At 39.2% G+C, this 14,797-nt stretch overlaps 1 protein-coding gene across 2 annotated transcripts in view; it reads left to right on the top strand.

The window, feature by feature from the left end:
* The window catches only part of gng7 (guanine nucleotide binding protein (G protein), gamma 7), a 10,664-nt gene extending 655 nt beyond the window's left edge, over nt 1-10,009 (top strand). For both annotated transcript variants that reach the window (XM_037695122.1, XM_037695123.1), the window contains exons 2-4: nt 4,715-4,846; nt 7,857-7,972; nt 8,185-10,009. In XM_037695122.1, coding sequence (XP_037551050.1) covers nt 7,892-7,972; nt 8,185-8,310 — 207 coding nt within the window. In that variant the 5' untranslated portion in view covers nt 4,715-4,846; nt 7,857-7,891 and the 3' untranslated portion in view covers nt 8,311-10,009. The remainder of the gene's footprint in view (nt 1-4,714; nt 4,847-7,856; nt 7,973-8,184) is intronic.
* The last annotated feature ends 4,788 nt before the right edge of the window (nt 10,010-14,797 follow it).

Raw genomic sequence — 14,797 nt, 5'->3', positions numbered from 1 at the left:
GACATGGCTCCGAACTGGGCCCCCATCAGCTGCAGGGCTGTGGAGGAGGACCGGGGGGGGACATCCTCCCAGGGCTCCGTGGCTGGTGGCCCAGCACTGTTACTTTTGGTCGATTAGCCGAGCTATTATATAATATTTCAATGATGAAAAAGGGCAAAGCTTTTGCATTTTTTTATTTGTTTGTTTGTTTTTATCAGTTTTATTTTCATAGCAGAAAGTTTGGAAATTCAACAGGCTGCAGAAATCAGAACACCTGGTGTGTGCCGTGTTTGTTGTGAAGGGAAATCGTTTCTCTTCGTAAGCGAGGATCGGTTCGTTTAGAGTTGCGCTGCAACCCAATAAAATCCCACAGAACGTGAACGCACCACTTCACATTTTTTGTCATGTTGGTTTTGTGACGTTGCATGATCAGAACAGTTGAAGCAGGTGTGTTTGCACCTGTTATCTGTTCACAAACTCACCGTACTGATAATTAGGGATGATTTGGAGGAAGCACAGCCTGGAGGGCAGGATTTACATCCATCATGAACAAATAAAAAAGGCTAATGCATGGTGAAAATAGTTTATATCAGTTGTTTTTTCTGTATTTCACGACAGGTTAAAGGCAATGATAGTTTTGTCTGTTTGCCTGTCTGTTAGCAAAATATCTTATAAACCAGTAAACTGATTTTAATAAAACTTTCACAAAGGAATCACTGAATGTAACTGCAGCACATTAACTATAGGAATCGGTGCCATTCAAGTGGGCTGCCACAGCAAATCATCATTAACCAACACAAACATTGCTATGACTTTGTCCGTTGTGTCAACATCAAGCTAAGATTTAGTGTTCTAGTAGCTGAGAGTAACACAAACTCTGAGCTCTGCGCATCTTTGCTAAAAAAACAAAAGAAAACGCTGACACTGCTTATTAGTCATCACTGTTAGCAAAATATCTTGTGAACCACTAGACAAATTTGAATAAAACACTTATTTTAATCATTAGAAGTATGCGATTAACAATAGGACTCTATACGAAGCCAACACACATTGTTTCATCGTTTAGTTTAAAAGTCTGGCTTGAGAAGTGGCGGGTGATAAGCAATTCTTCAAGGAATTCTGGGCTTTTCATTTATAGCAGTCACTGTAAGGAGAGCTTACCTCATTACTGGAGGATTAAACTAACACGAAATGAGTTTAAACGAATGGGATGCAGGTTCTTTGTCTGACAGACAAACAAGCAACACTCCTGCCCTAAATCTTTATTTAAAAAAGCTATTTAAAGTTAAATAAATGTCTACTTAAATCAAAACTAATGGTGTTCCACAAGGCTCAATTTTAGGACTCACTCTTTTTTCAATTTGTATAAGTAATGTAGGTCGAAACCTTCCTGACAAATCCTTGCATGTCTATGCCGATGATACAGGTGTTTATTGTCGAGCTAGAACAGTTGCTAACGTTTTCCAGCTTCTACAGTCTGCGTTAGACCTCATTCAGTCAGACTTGTTCCAGCTCAAACTGGTGCTAAGTGCTGATAAAACCAAAGGGATGTTGTTTTCAAACACAAAGTCAGTGCCTGCAATTCTTCCTCCTATCTCTTCCATGCATGGTGTTCCTATTGAGTTAGTGAATTCTTACAAATACTTGGGAATTTTGGTCGACGCACATCTCTTTTAAACCACGTGTCGAAAACTTGATAAAGAAACTGAAATAAAAACTGGACTTCTTTTTTACAAATAGATCCTGTTTAACTCTGAATACCAGAAAATGCCTTGTAGCTGCTACTTTCCTACCAACCATTGGGTGACATTATTTACATGAATGCCCCTGCCAGCTTCTTGCAGATGTTGGATGCTGCCTATCACAGCTCACTAAGATTCATAACTACCGTACCCATCACTGCACTCTGTACTCATTGGTCAGCTGGTCATCATTAACTTCACACAGACTCTCACACTGGTTCATTTTCATCTATAAATCCCTCCTCACCTTCATATATCTCCTCCCACATGTCATGCCGTCAGTGCAGTTACGGCGTGCACTCTCAAGACATCATTACCTGCAGCGTTCCCTCAGTTTTCTTACACTAGACCTTGCAACAAGATCTGAAGCTGTACACTTTGATTTCTTGAAAGGATTTTAGACATTTGATAAGTTCAATAGAAACGTCAAATATGTTTGTCTTTTAACTGTTTTATGGCACCTTAATTTATTGTTTTATAACACTACTTTTGTTTTATTGCATTTTACTGTAGTTTGTTGTCTGTACAACATAGTGTCTGTCTAAAACAGGTCTCTCTTGTAAATGAGTCCTCGTGACTCATTGAGACTAACCTGTATAAATAAATAAAGGTTGAATGAAAACAAAAGAACAAAGTTTTGTAAAATGTCAGTCATAACAGAGGATAGAAAAACAAGTGCTATCTAAGTTTCTGACCATCACTTTTATACACACATATACACAAAACCTTAATTACAGACACGTCTGATGTGATTCTCTGCAGCAGTAATTAAAGCAGGCCTCTCCTGAGAGTCAGGCGACAGACTGAGACACTCAGCGGTAACACTTTGAAAGTGATGGAGCTGAGGCACAACGTGTGTTTGGTTAGCTAAAACTGTGTTTGGAAATGAATGAGAGAGACAGTTTGTTGTTTTAAATCAATGACATCAATAAATCTGATCACAGTCCACTAAACAATTTACAAATGAATTATGAAAAGCAACCCCAATTTCCATAAAAGATGAGATGTATAATTTGTAAATTTGTAGATTTGTCTGTCGCAATAAACAATAAATGAATTAATCGCATGATAAATGAAAATTATCGACCTCATTTTCATTTATTGGCTTGATCGTTTCTTCGTCTCTCTCTTTCTACTGAAGACACTGGATGACGAAAAGCTCAACTCCGGTGTTCTCAACTGACCCCTCCCTTTCTCTTTAAAATCAATTTTAAACATCCAAAATCACGTTTTTGCATCGTTAAAAGCAGCTAAGCTGAGAAGCTAAGCTAACAGGCTGACCTCAGGAAAAACCTCCATCTTGTCGAAGCTCCAAAATTCACAGTTGAAACCCGTGTCTTTGTGTAAAATGTTGTTTTTCTCTGCAAAAAGAAGCTGAGAACTTGTTTACTGATTTTTTATTAAAAGCTTTGTGTGACAAATGCTATGCTAAAGAGCTCAAACCACACCGAGCGTCCACCATTTTGAGAACCAGAGAGACAGCCCATGTCTCATCAAGCGGCCTCCCTCCCATTTTCCTTAAATAGACACACTGCTCGCTCCCTCACTATCCATCCTTCGGTTCAAGCAGTCTTATACTACCATCTGGTGGTCAATAAAGGTACTACATTCAAAACAAATTAACCAAAATTTCTTCTTAAATTTGACAATAATTGCTAATTATTGTCAAATTTCAAACAATATTATCGTTTAGCACAATAATTTCTGAGACAATCACCCAGCAACATTTGTTATCGTGACAGGCCTATCATCAGCGAGGCAGGTGTTTGAACTGTTAGCATCCTGGATGGTTTCTCTGTTCATTAGCATGTAGGACATGGTATATACGGGGAGTGGTGGCGCAGAGGCTAGAGAGGTGGGCTTGTGATCCAAAGATCGCCGGTTCACGCCCCGACAACATCAAAATTGTGGGTGGGGTAGGTGAAGCACCCACACTTGCCCCCACCCTCATTCCCCCCACCTTGGGCCCTCAACCCCCCATCTGCTCCCTAAACAGGTCTCTCTTGAAATTGAGTTCTCGTGGCTCAATGAGACTACCTGGATAAATAAAGGCTAAATGAAAAAAAAAATCCGTAGTTTCCAAAAATAATTTCAGGTTTTGATTTGTCTGACCGCCCTGTGATGGACTTGCGACCCGTCCAGGGTGTACCCTGCCCCTCGCACAGTGACTGCTGGACATGGGCACCAGCGACCCCCGTGACCCAAAATGGAACAAGCGGGTAAAGAAAATGGATGGATGGATGGATGGATTTGTCTGACCACAGAATGGATTTTCTCTTCGCTTGAGTCCATGTTTGAGCTTTTGTCCGCAGACAACGGCAACATTTCTAGACGATGTTCACATCTGGCTTCTTATTTTCATGGCAGAGCAGCTGTGCTGGTGGACGTCACATTGATTTGTGGAAGTGTTTCTGAGTCCATGAAGTGATGTCCAGAACAGAACCAGACCAGTTGTAATGCAGCGGTGACTTTCTGTCGTGTCCCTTGAGCAGAGATTTCTCCAGATTCTTGAAACATTTTGTTGATATTACCAGTACAGATGATGGAATATTCAAAGTATTTACAATTTTCTATTGAGGAACTTTTTTTTCTGAAATTCTCTCACTATTTTTCGACGCTGTTTATTTGCAGACTGGTAAACCCCTGCCCATCTTTACTTCAGGGAGGCTCAGCCTCTCTCTGCTAATTAGTTGCCATTTAACCTAATTATTTGCACCATGCTCCTCCAGCTGTTTCTTATTTGCCCCCTGTCCTAACTTTTTAAAAATGTGTTGTTACCATAACATTCAGTATTACTTTATTTAAAAAAAGATCATTTCTTACTTTAAACATTTGATATGTTTAAGTTTAATACGATTACTTTGTTTTATTGTAAATAAAATGTGAGTTTATGAGATTTTCAAATAATAGCATTCTGTTCTTATTTACATTTGACAAATTTCACAGCTTTTTCCAGAATGGAGGTAATTGTTCGTCTCATTTCTCGTACACAGACAGAAGTCAGTGTGAGTTCAGCCATCATCCAGCTGTTTTTTTTTATTCTGGCATCTGTTCTCCTGCTGAGCCTGCAGCCCTCTGAACGTTCCCCCAGTCGCTCTGAGTCCTGTCTGCACTCTGACAGTCAGGTAACTTCTAATGCATCACGCTTCATGTTGCTGGGACGAACATAATGTTTTTTACTTAGAGCTCCCCAAGCAAGAAACACAAACCTCAGCTTCAGGCCCGCTTACCAAAATGTAACCAAAACTATGTTTTTAATAATTCCTGTGATGTCACATTGTTTCTAATTGTTTTGTTGCATGACCTGGATATTTTAATGAGAGCTGTCATGCTTCTTTCTTGCACTATCATATTGTCGCCTCACAGTGGTGCTAACGTTTCATAACTGAGGACAATAATCTGTTATTTTTCATTTAGGAGATGGAATACAGCAAAAATACCAGAGTTGAAATAACATTAGTCTACATGTGGCCACTTTTCTGAGCGTTAAATTAACTTTTAAGGTCTTATTTATGGGCACCAGTGACCCGAAAAGGAAGAAGCAGGTAAGATAATGGATGGAATATTATTAATATTAATCAGAAATCTGGCAAATTTGTGAAATAGATGGCTCGTGCAGCAAATCTACTAAAGTTAATGTATCAGTGTGAGAAGAAATGAACATTAATCAGAGTTACATCAACATATAATTGATCTAAACAGCCACTTCAAATATAAAATTATAGAATATTTCACTATGTTCATTTAACTCTTGAACGAGCAGACACATATAGACAGTCTTACCTCACTGGCTCAACTAAGTTTTATTCCTTAAAGTTTGAGAAGTTAAAAATGCCACTTATTTTACTGATAAAATTAATAAATAATCTGTGAGGGATTCTTTCCTCTGCTTGTTTTATTTTAGTTTATTGATTAAGCTTCAGAGTTTTGTTGCTGCATAACGGATGATGCAACAGAACGGGTGTTCAAGAAAGTTTCAGGGAACTCAAAAAGAAAGTTCCTAAAAGCTAAAGCTATTCAAAATCAAAAGAGGAGAGTAGCAAATTATTTTTTTTCTTTATTGTTATTAAGTATTCATTTTATGTACTTTGTACATTTTAATCTATACATTCACTTGAGTACATATTTTTTTTAAGTATTGTACTTAGTTACATATAAATTCACTAAGTAGAAAAAGGTGATCATAAACGCGAATTAAAATCAGGAGGATGCCTGCAGTGACTGAATCTGTTCCTCACCAGTCAGCCAGAGTCTGGTCCAGCTAAAAAAGATGGTGAGACACAAAAGAGGAGTTTTCCTGTTTAATACGTCATAGAGATTGTGTACAAGCTCCGCCCACTTGGCAGGCTGCATTGCCCACCAGCCTGGAGAGAAACTCAGCAGACGTACACTTCTCGTCTTGTCTCCAGTTGACTGGAGGACAAAAACACACACAACACCGCTACTTCTGTTCAAGTCCAAGCAGGGGCGAGTCTAGAATATGACATTTAGGGGCACCTAGCCCCCCCCCCCCCCTCCCAGTGCTGACAATGGCTCTTGACTTGAACAATGTAGTGGCCATTGGCATCAGAAGCATTTGTAATGTGGGTGTACACACTGGTGGGGGTCTGGGGGTACTCCCCCAGAAATTTTTGAAGGAAGTAGATGCCATTTCCTCCATTCTGGTGTATTTTGACAGGATTTTAAACATCTACGTTTACACACATTTGTAAAAATTCAATAACTATTTTAGAGAGCATGATACAACAAGATTATTAAGCTAAAATTACTACCTGTGAAATATTTATACTACCCGGTAATTCATCCTACTTGCACCGCTATATTCTACCGTGTTGTTGTATTTATTTTGGACCTTGTAAATATTATATTTTTTTTTAACTTTTTGGTACTTTATTGTGTACCCTTATTGTATGCTTTAGTATTTATTTTTCTATTTTTCTTTCTATTGTTCTATGTATTATAACATTTCTTTAAATGTTTTTATATAAAAAGTCTGATATTTTTTTGTGTTTGTTAGGGATTTCTTTAAGAAAAATGAAAATCAGTGAATAGACAGAGCTGCTTAAACTGAACTCATCACCTGCTCAGGAGGTGATGAGCTCAGTCTCTGTTACCATGGCAACCAAACCAGGTTCAAAGAACTCCTCTTCTGATTTTCTGAAAACTCAGACTTTCAGTTCAACCTATTTTAATAGAAGACATATTTTCACACATTTTACTGTTTTAAAAGTCATGCTCATAAAATCTTACAGCTCTGAGAGCAAGAACTGTATTTTTGGATCTACAGGAATGAACCGTATAAACAATCTAGTGCAGGACAGATAAAAGTTTTTCTACCAGCTGCTTGGTGGTTCGTTCGACGTGTTTTGTTAGTAAAAGCACCGTGGAATGGTCTGCACTGAAATAATTTATTCTCCCCAATTGTTTAAATATCCTGTTTGGACACGTTTTATTGTGTAAGTGCAAATTAAATTATGAGGTTTTTATTTGGTTAAAGAGCTCATTTTAGAAATTGTTTCCTTGTCCTTCGTGTACCTGTTGTTAAAAAATAAAAAGTAACTTTTACTTAAAGTAAAATTTTTCTTACTTACTTTTTTTTACTTGAGTACTTTGTACACAGTTAAGACCATTTAATTGTAATTTTGTAATTAATTTTAATCACAGCGTGCAGAAATTGAAACAAATAAAGAAAATAATACAAAATTCACCAGATTAGTAACGTGATTGCTGTAAAAATTAAATCTATGAGAGGATGAAACATTCAGAGGGGAAAGAAAGAATATAAAAACAATGTATGTCAGCATAAAAGTTTAATGAATATGGTGATTTTTATCATTAACAAAACACAAGACTTCCAAATGTGGGGGAAAGTTGAAACCCTGGACTGAATCTTAATGACAACAAACCAAACAAGATTTCTGACGCCACTTCTGCTCCTGTCGAAAGCAGTGAGAATATAAATTAAACTTTTCTTTTAAATTCACCTATTTCTGTGCAAAGATGAGAAATGATAAAAAATGTTGCTCTCATCAAATCTAAAACGAGTCTTTCTCAGCTCGCATCTGTTTCCTGCTTTATTCCCTTATCTTACAGTGTTTTGAGTAGATCTTGTTGTTTATTTGCTTCTTTCTCCAGTTTTCTCCTGTGGTGGTCTATTCTGATGGATCAATATGTCCACTACTAATAATATTGCCCAGGCCAGGAAACTGGTGGAGCAGCTGAGGATTGAGGCAGGAATTGAACGCATTAAGGTAAAACAAAATACATATTCATGCAGATTTTACGGTGCTAGGAATAAGAGTTTAAGGAACAAAACGGCTATAACTCTGCTCTGTCTCAGTAAAAATGATCTCTGTGTGATGCACAATCCTTGCTGCCTCTTGTGCAAGAATTAACTTATTTAATCCTTTCTCTGTTGTCCGTCCTTTTTTTTTTATTTTTACCATTTTCTCTGTCCTGCCAGGTTTCCAAAGCGGCAGCAGATCTGATGAGTTACTGCGAGCAGCATGCTCGTAGCGACCCGCTGCTCGTCGGGGTGCCCACCTCTGAAAACCCTTTCAAGGACAAGAAGCCTTGCATCATCCTATAGCTGTGTCTTGCTCTTTTTGCCCTCACACACACATGCACACACATACACATGCAAACCCACACACCCAAAAATAACCACTCTGGAACCGTGTCATACCCCAAGCCACCGCTAGGGGGCAGGCATCTTGTCCTCCTAGTGGCTGAGTTCAGTTAATCAGAGTATGGGTCAGGTGCTGTGCTACCCCTCACAAATGCTGGTAAAATAACTACAGGTTAACTTGAAAGGGGATTGTTTCTTTTCTTTCTTTGTCCATGAAACGAGGTGTTGGGTAAACGAAGGGCAGCTGTGGCAGAGGCGGGCCGTGGGACGGTGCATGTGGGTAACAGCAGTAGGCGCATCCACGACATAGTGTTGCGTTTAAAGCTCTACAAATGCCTCTTTCTTTCTCTGGAAACCTATGAAGTAGAAAACGTTTGAGAGCTTTGGAGCAATTCTTTGCTCCCATCAAACTGCAGCATGTTCCTCCACATCTGGAACAGCAGCTCTGTGGCCTCAGCGTGGCTGCCTGCAGCCTTGTGGCCTCCAGCTGTGCCACCCTGTACAAAATGCCGTCTCTAGATACGGATTTGCCGTCGCTGACGTTACAGCAGGTGATGAGAGATGCTTCGACATCTTAGCTGACCTCAGATCTGCAGCTACGAGACATGCAGCGAATAGCTCTATAAAGATCTCAAGCTATTACCCGTGGACGTTTACCGCTTTTATTTCCCTTAACGAAATACTTGTTTGTGAACTCAGTGTATGTTTTGGTATTTTTTGGAGCATTACTTATCAGACAAGATGAAGCTGTACACTTTTTTATGGTTTTACTCTGACATATTATGGGTGTGACCCCTGACTAATCCCTTTTTTCATGTTTATGCTAATGAGATGACAGATCTAGTGACGAGTCGGGGGTCTCACCTGAGCAGACGTTTCTACTGTACATGACACCTCCCTGTGCTTTACTTTGAAAGAGTGAGGTCACATCAGAACATCTATCTGCTGAGGCTGCAAGACTAAGAGATCATACAAAAAATCCCATGTTCTCCACTCATATTGGATCCTCTTGTGGGAAAATCCTGCAACGATCAAGGATTACTTATTGACTTATTGCATAATAATTTAGGTTATTAATAAAACATTGTGACTTTAGAAGTATTTTAAGGACCCATCTTTTGTGTGTTCGCCCTGGTCAGGGATCAGAACAAGCTTGCAGCCTTCCTCTGTGTCCTCGTCTCTTCCAAAACTCTCCTCTTCTCTGACAAACCAAACTTGATTGTAAAAACTGAAAACAAAGGGGGTATAAAAAAGACGACAACGTGTATAAACTTTCTTTCAGATGTTTAGAAGTGATAAGTTGAAGAGTAGCTGTTCTGGCTTTATTTTTTACGTTCTCTTCTTTCTATGGAGTCCATGGAACCCAGTCAGTGGAGTGTGGTCACCCTGTACAGTGTTTGTAAGATATATCTAAACACGGATGCCCCTCACCCGTGAACATTTGACTTTTTAGCATTACTTCTGATTTGTATGGTGGCCCTGAGGTGTAAATGAACAACATTTGAAAAAAAACAGACTTACATTTGAAAATACAGAATTGTATTAAGCCAAAGCAGAAGTGGCCGGAATCACACTTGGAACAAATGGAATCACGTTTGAAAAAACAGAATTACATTAAGCCAAAGCGGAAGTGACCGAAGCGGAAGTGGCTGGAATCACATTTGAAAAAACGGAATTACATTTCAAAAAAAAAAAAAAAAACAGAATTACATTAAGCCAAAGCGGAAGTGGTGGGTAATGTGTCAAACGTAGTTCTGTTTGTTTGTTTGTTTTTCAAATATGATTCTGGCCACTTCCACTTTGGCTACTTCCACTTTGGCCACTTCCGCTTTGGCTTAATGTAATTCTGTTTTATCAAATGTGATTCTGTTTTTTCAAATGTGATTCATTTACACCTCAGGGCCACCGTAGTTTTGTCAGTCGAGATCACATCTGTCTTCTCTTTCTCTTTTGGTCATTGAGGCTTTAGGGGCGTGTGATGACGGTGGTTGATTTTAGATTAAAAGACGTGATGATTATGGTTTAAGATCTTATTAGAGGGTTTATCAACATCAGACCTCATTTAAGTGCTAAAATTACAACTTCCTGATTGACCCTTTTAACACCAGTGCTGCTGTAGAGGGTGGCTTGTTTAGAGCAACTTGAATGCCACACAGCATACAGGTACAGTTTCTCTTGATGGGACTTTCAGGCTTGAGAGCTCCTGGAAAAAACTTCAGGGTCCAGGTTTTGATGACTACTGGGAGTTTTACACAAAGTTTCACTAGGGTTGCAAAAGGGAAGAACATTTCTGGTAAATTTCCAAAAAAAAACTTTCTTGAAACTTTCCATTAAGCTTGGGAATTTGGGGGACACCCTGGAGGTATTAATCCATCACAGGCACTAACTGAGACAAGCGTTCAGACTCTCACCCACATTAGAGACAATATAGAGCAGAGATATTCAACTGGTGGCCTGGGGGCCAAATCAGGCCCACAAGTGAGCTCAGTGCAGCCCACCATTGGGTTAATTTTTAAATAAAACTAGATTTTAAACCATAAAACAAACTTAATGAGAATAAGTGCTGAGATCTTGGCTTTCAGTAACTGTGGCCCCCAGAATAATTCAGTTAAATAGTCCTGATCTAGAGTTGCAGATGAACCCAGTTTGCATGTTTTATGCATTCATTTATGCAAACTGCACACAGAACAGAACCAAACATTCAACCCTCCTGCTGCCCTTAGGTCAAAATGACTCACAAGCTCAGTTTTTAAACTAAAGCTTCATAGGTCATTTTGACCCAAGGGCAGCAGGCGGGTTAATGATGTCACTGATCACATAACCATCACAACCACAACATTTAGAAAACAATGGATTTTGATCATTTCTACAGTTCTCCTTTGTTTTTATATTTTTATTCATGCACACAGCTCTGAACAAGAATATCCACGTTGTATGACGGTTTGTCCACACATTATATTTCCAGTGGACACGACATGTCCAGATGACATAATTATCATTTTTAGGCTGTGCCACTTTTCATTCAGTCAGTCTGTTTTAGTCAAGGTCATGCTGAAATATAATTTCCCCAACTATATCTACAATCCCTGATAAGGGACATGGTTTACAGTTTTTTCCATTCCCAACAATTTTCATGGAACATTTCCAGCAAATGTTGCAACCGTGTGGTTTGACATTTGAACAGACCGTTGCTGCTCGTGTTGTCATGTCAGTGTGACCCAGCTGCTCTGCTCACATGTAGTGATTTTGGAGAGTTTCTTCTGGTCCGTGCTTCCTCGTAGCTGGGTAGTCCTGACCCAGATGTTGCACATCAGTGCAGAAAGCAGAGAGTATTTTAAGGCAGGTCATGTTTTTTTTCCCACGGTCACAAGGAACAGACGACAGGAAGCACTGCTGCTTTAAGAAAATACAACTTTATAATTATAAAAATCACTGATTAGCCTTTTCCTTTCACTTCCCCCCCGACACTAAGCCTTGCTTTAATGCTTTTTCACTCGTTGCCTTTGTTCCGAACAGATAGAGCAGGCCGTTTCCAAAAAGCAGGAGCTGGAAAAAGACCAGAGCAGGCTGGGGGTGGATGAGTGTGCGGGTGTATTGGAGTTTAGTTGAAAAAGATGATTAAGCAGAGGAGTAAAAAAGAGAAAGCAGAGGTGCTGTTTGAGAAGGCTCAGTGGCTCCAGTGTGGCGGGGAGTGAGGGGTGAGGGGTGGGGGGATCCTGCAGAATTCTGGGTCACGGTTAGTCTGGCCTCAGGAGAGGTCATGTGATCCTTCATGTATGGCCTCCATTTGTTTATGAGTCAGAGGCTTGAAGAAGAGAGTAAAATGGAATGGTGCCACAAGTTAAAACTAGTGTGGGATTCTGTGAGATGATGACTAATAACCCAAAAATAATCACGACGCTGTTAAAAATCAAAAACAATCTCCTCCGAGCTACTTCAAACTCTATTGTGATCTCAGCTACATTTAATAACCAATTGTTTTTTTTTTAACCATTCAATAATAGTAAGGTTAATAACCTAGTTTAATTTGGAAAAACTCGTTTTGTTTTTAGCTTTATGTTAAGTTTACAATCAAACTTTTAGGACTATTTACACCATTTCTGTTCAAAAGGGATTAAACACTGACAGCTAGCTTAGTTAAGTCTTGCTCAAAGACAGAAAGTTGACCAACCAAACAGTATTTGATCATTTCCTGTTTTAAAATGACTTTCTGTTCTTTTGTGTTTTCAACTGCACAGAAACAGTAAAACAGCTGGTGAGCATATTTTAATTGTTGTTGTTTCTGGTTTTGATGCTAAGCTCATTGAATGGCTTTGGGATAATCATAACTGATGAGCAGATCAGCCACAGAGGCAGAAAATGATCAGTTAACTTTGTATGAATCTCGTGTCTGACCTAAAGTAAATGTCAAATAAAGATTGAATTATATTCCTTTATTAGACTAGTGCTACTGACTTCAGCTAATCACTAAAGAAATGCTACATATGGCAGGAAGCTGCGGAGTTGTTTTCAGATTTTAGTGGAAGAAGATGGCGGCAGCAGAAATTTGACCGAACATGCATGAATATCATATCAGCGCACACATTTTCTGAAAATGTCTGTCATGCTTTTGAAAAATCATTCCATTGCTTGAACACAGCAGAATGAATTGCTGGTTCAGAGCAACAGTTTGACTGACGGTTGTTTTGGCTGTGGATCTATCAGAACTGGATGAAACGTGCGGCTCACAACAATCCACTGGTGTTCAAAGGAAACCGTTTGTGGGCCTGCAGAGGAGGCTCCTCACTGACCTTCATGCCAGACATCAGCTCCGAGCCCTTTCTGAGACTCATCTCTTCTGTCCTCATCCGTGTATGCATTCAGTTCGTGTATCTTTTTGCCTTGATTAATTATGGGGAAAAAATATCTATTTTTTGTAACTGTTCTCTGATGTGCCATAACTCATGTTTTCTTGCACATTGTTAATATTTTGTGGATATTGCTGTTAAAACAATGATATTGAGAAGTAGATAACATTAATAAAAATATGATATGATGACATTAACCTCTGTTAGGTTTATTTTTTCCTGTGTGCTCTGGCTGTGAGACTGAAATATGTCTCTATTGCTATTACATGCAATGATATTACATTTATTTATTTTTACTAAAACATTTGCTTTGGATTCCAAAATGCGTACATTTGTGTGCATCTGCTTGTCTATCTGTTATGAGGCGGCTGTGGCTGAGTGGTTAGAGCAGTCGTCCTCCGATGCAAGAGTTGGGGGTTCAGTTCCACCAGCAGTCACATGCCGAAGTGTCCCTGGGCAAGACACTGAACCCCTCATTGCCTCCAATGTGTGTCCCATCAGTGTATGAATGTGATAAATCTCTGATTATTCTTTGTAGAGATCTAGTAGAGTGCTGTATGAATGGGTAAATGAGGACACAGATTGTGTTGTAAAGAGCTTTGAATATCTTAAGATAAAAAGGTGCTCTATAAGTACAGTCCATTTAACATGTGTTAGCATAGAGTACTGCACAGATTATAATCAAACTCTCTGAAAGTAAATAGCTACAACTACTACATCTACAACTGATTAACTTTTGGAGTCACCTCCATTCAAGATGGCCACCACAGCTAACCCACCTAAGCAAACACAAAATGACTAGAACGTGTTTAATGTTAAAGATATTGAGCTAAACTTTGGTGCAGTTTTAGCTAAGAGTCATTTCCAACCTGTAGTCTGCGTGCCGTTTGCTGAAGATCTGCGTATTTTGGTGCCAACTTTGTTAGCAAAATATCTCATGAGCTGCTGAACAAATTGCAATCAACCTGTCAGTGAGTAATCAACTATACATCTCCAACTGATGCACTTTGGGAGTCGATCCATATTTTGATGGCTGCTGCAGCTATAAAAACTTACAAGCACAAATAGTTATAACAATCAGTTTAACGCTTTCAAAGCTAAATTTTGATACGACATGTGCTCAAAGTGTGATCATGCATGATCTAACAACATCTCATGAGGTTATACAAAACGTCATTTCTCAACATGAGATGATTATACAGAATTTTTAAATATTGGCACTAAAGATGGTGGGTGACGGGCATCGCTTAAAGAAATGCTAGGCCTTTGATTGCATTCAATGCATGTATATAGTTTGTGCTGCCTCTGCAGGACACCTCGTCTTTTTCCTGAACATATATAAACCACATGCTGAACTGTATGATGAGTACAGGCTGTTCAGAGCTAAGGCAGGAACTCAATGCACCAAACAGAAGAAACAAAGTGAGGTAGCGCCTCCCTGCTGGGTTATTTAACAGGAATTTCATTGTTGCACCTCCTGTGCCTTCTCTAAGTCATTCCCAAGCTTTCCTTTCATATTTCAAATGTGACTCCTCTTTTGACCGCTTAGCAAATGCAGCCAGAAGAGATGTGGGGTGGACGAAGCACAGCCAGTTAGAAGC

This window comes from Nematolebias whitei, chromosome 21, assembly GCF_014905685.2.
Source record: "Nematolebias whitei isolate Nwh7 chromosome 21, NemWhi1, whole genome shotgun sequence".
In the NCBI taxonomy this organism is placed as follows: domain Eukaryota; kingdom Metazoa; phylum Chordata; class Actinopteri; order Cyprinodontiformes; family Rivulidae; genus Nematolebias; species Nematolebias whitei.
Note: the sequence above shows the minus strand (reverse complement) of the source record. Positions and strands in the feature narration are given on the sequence as shown.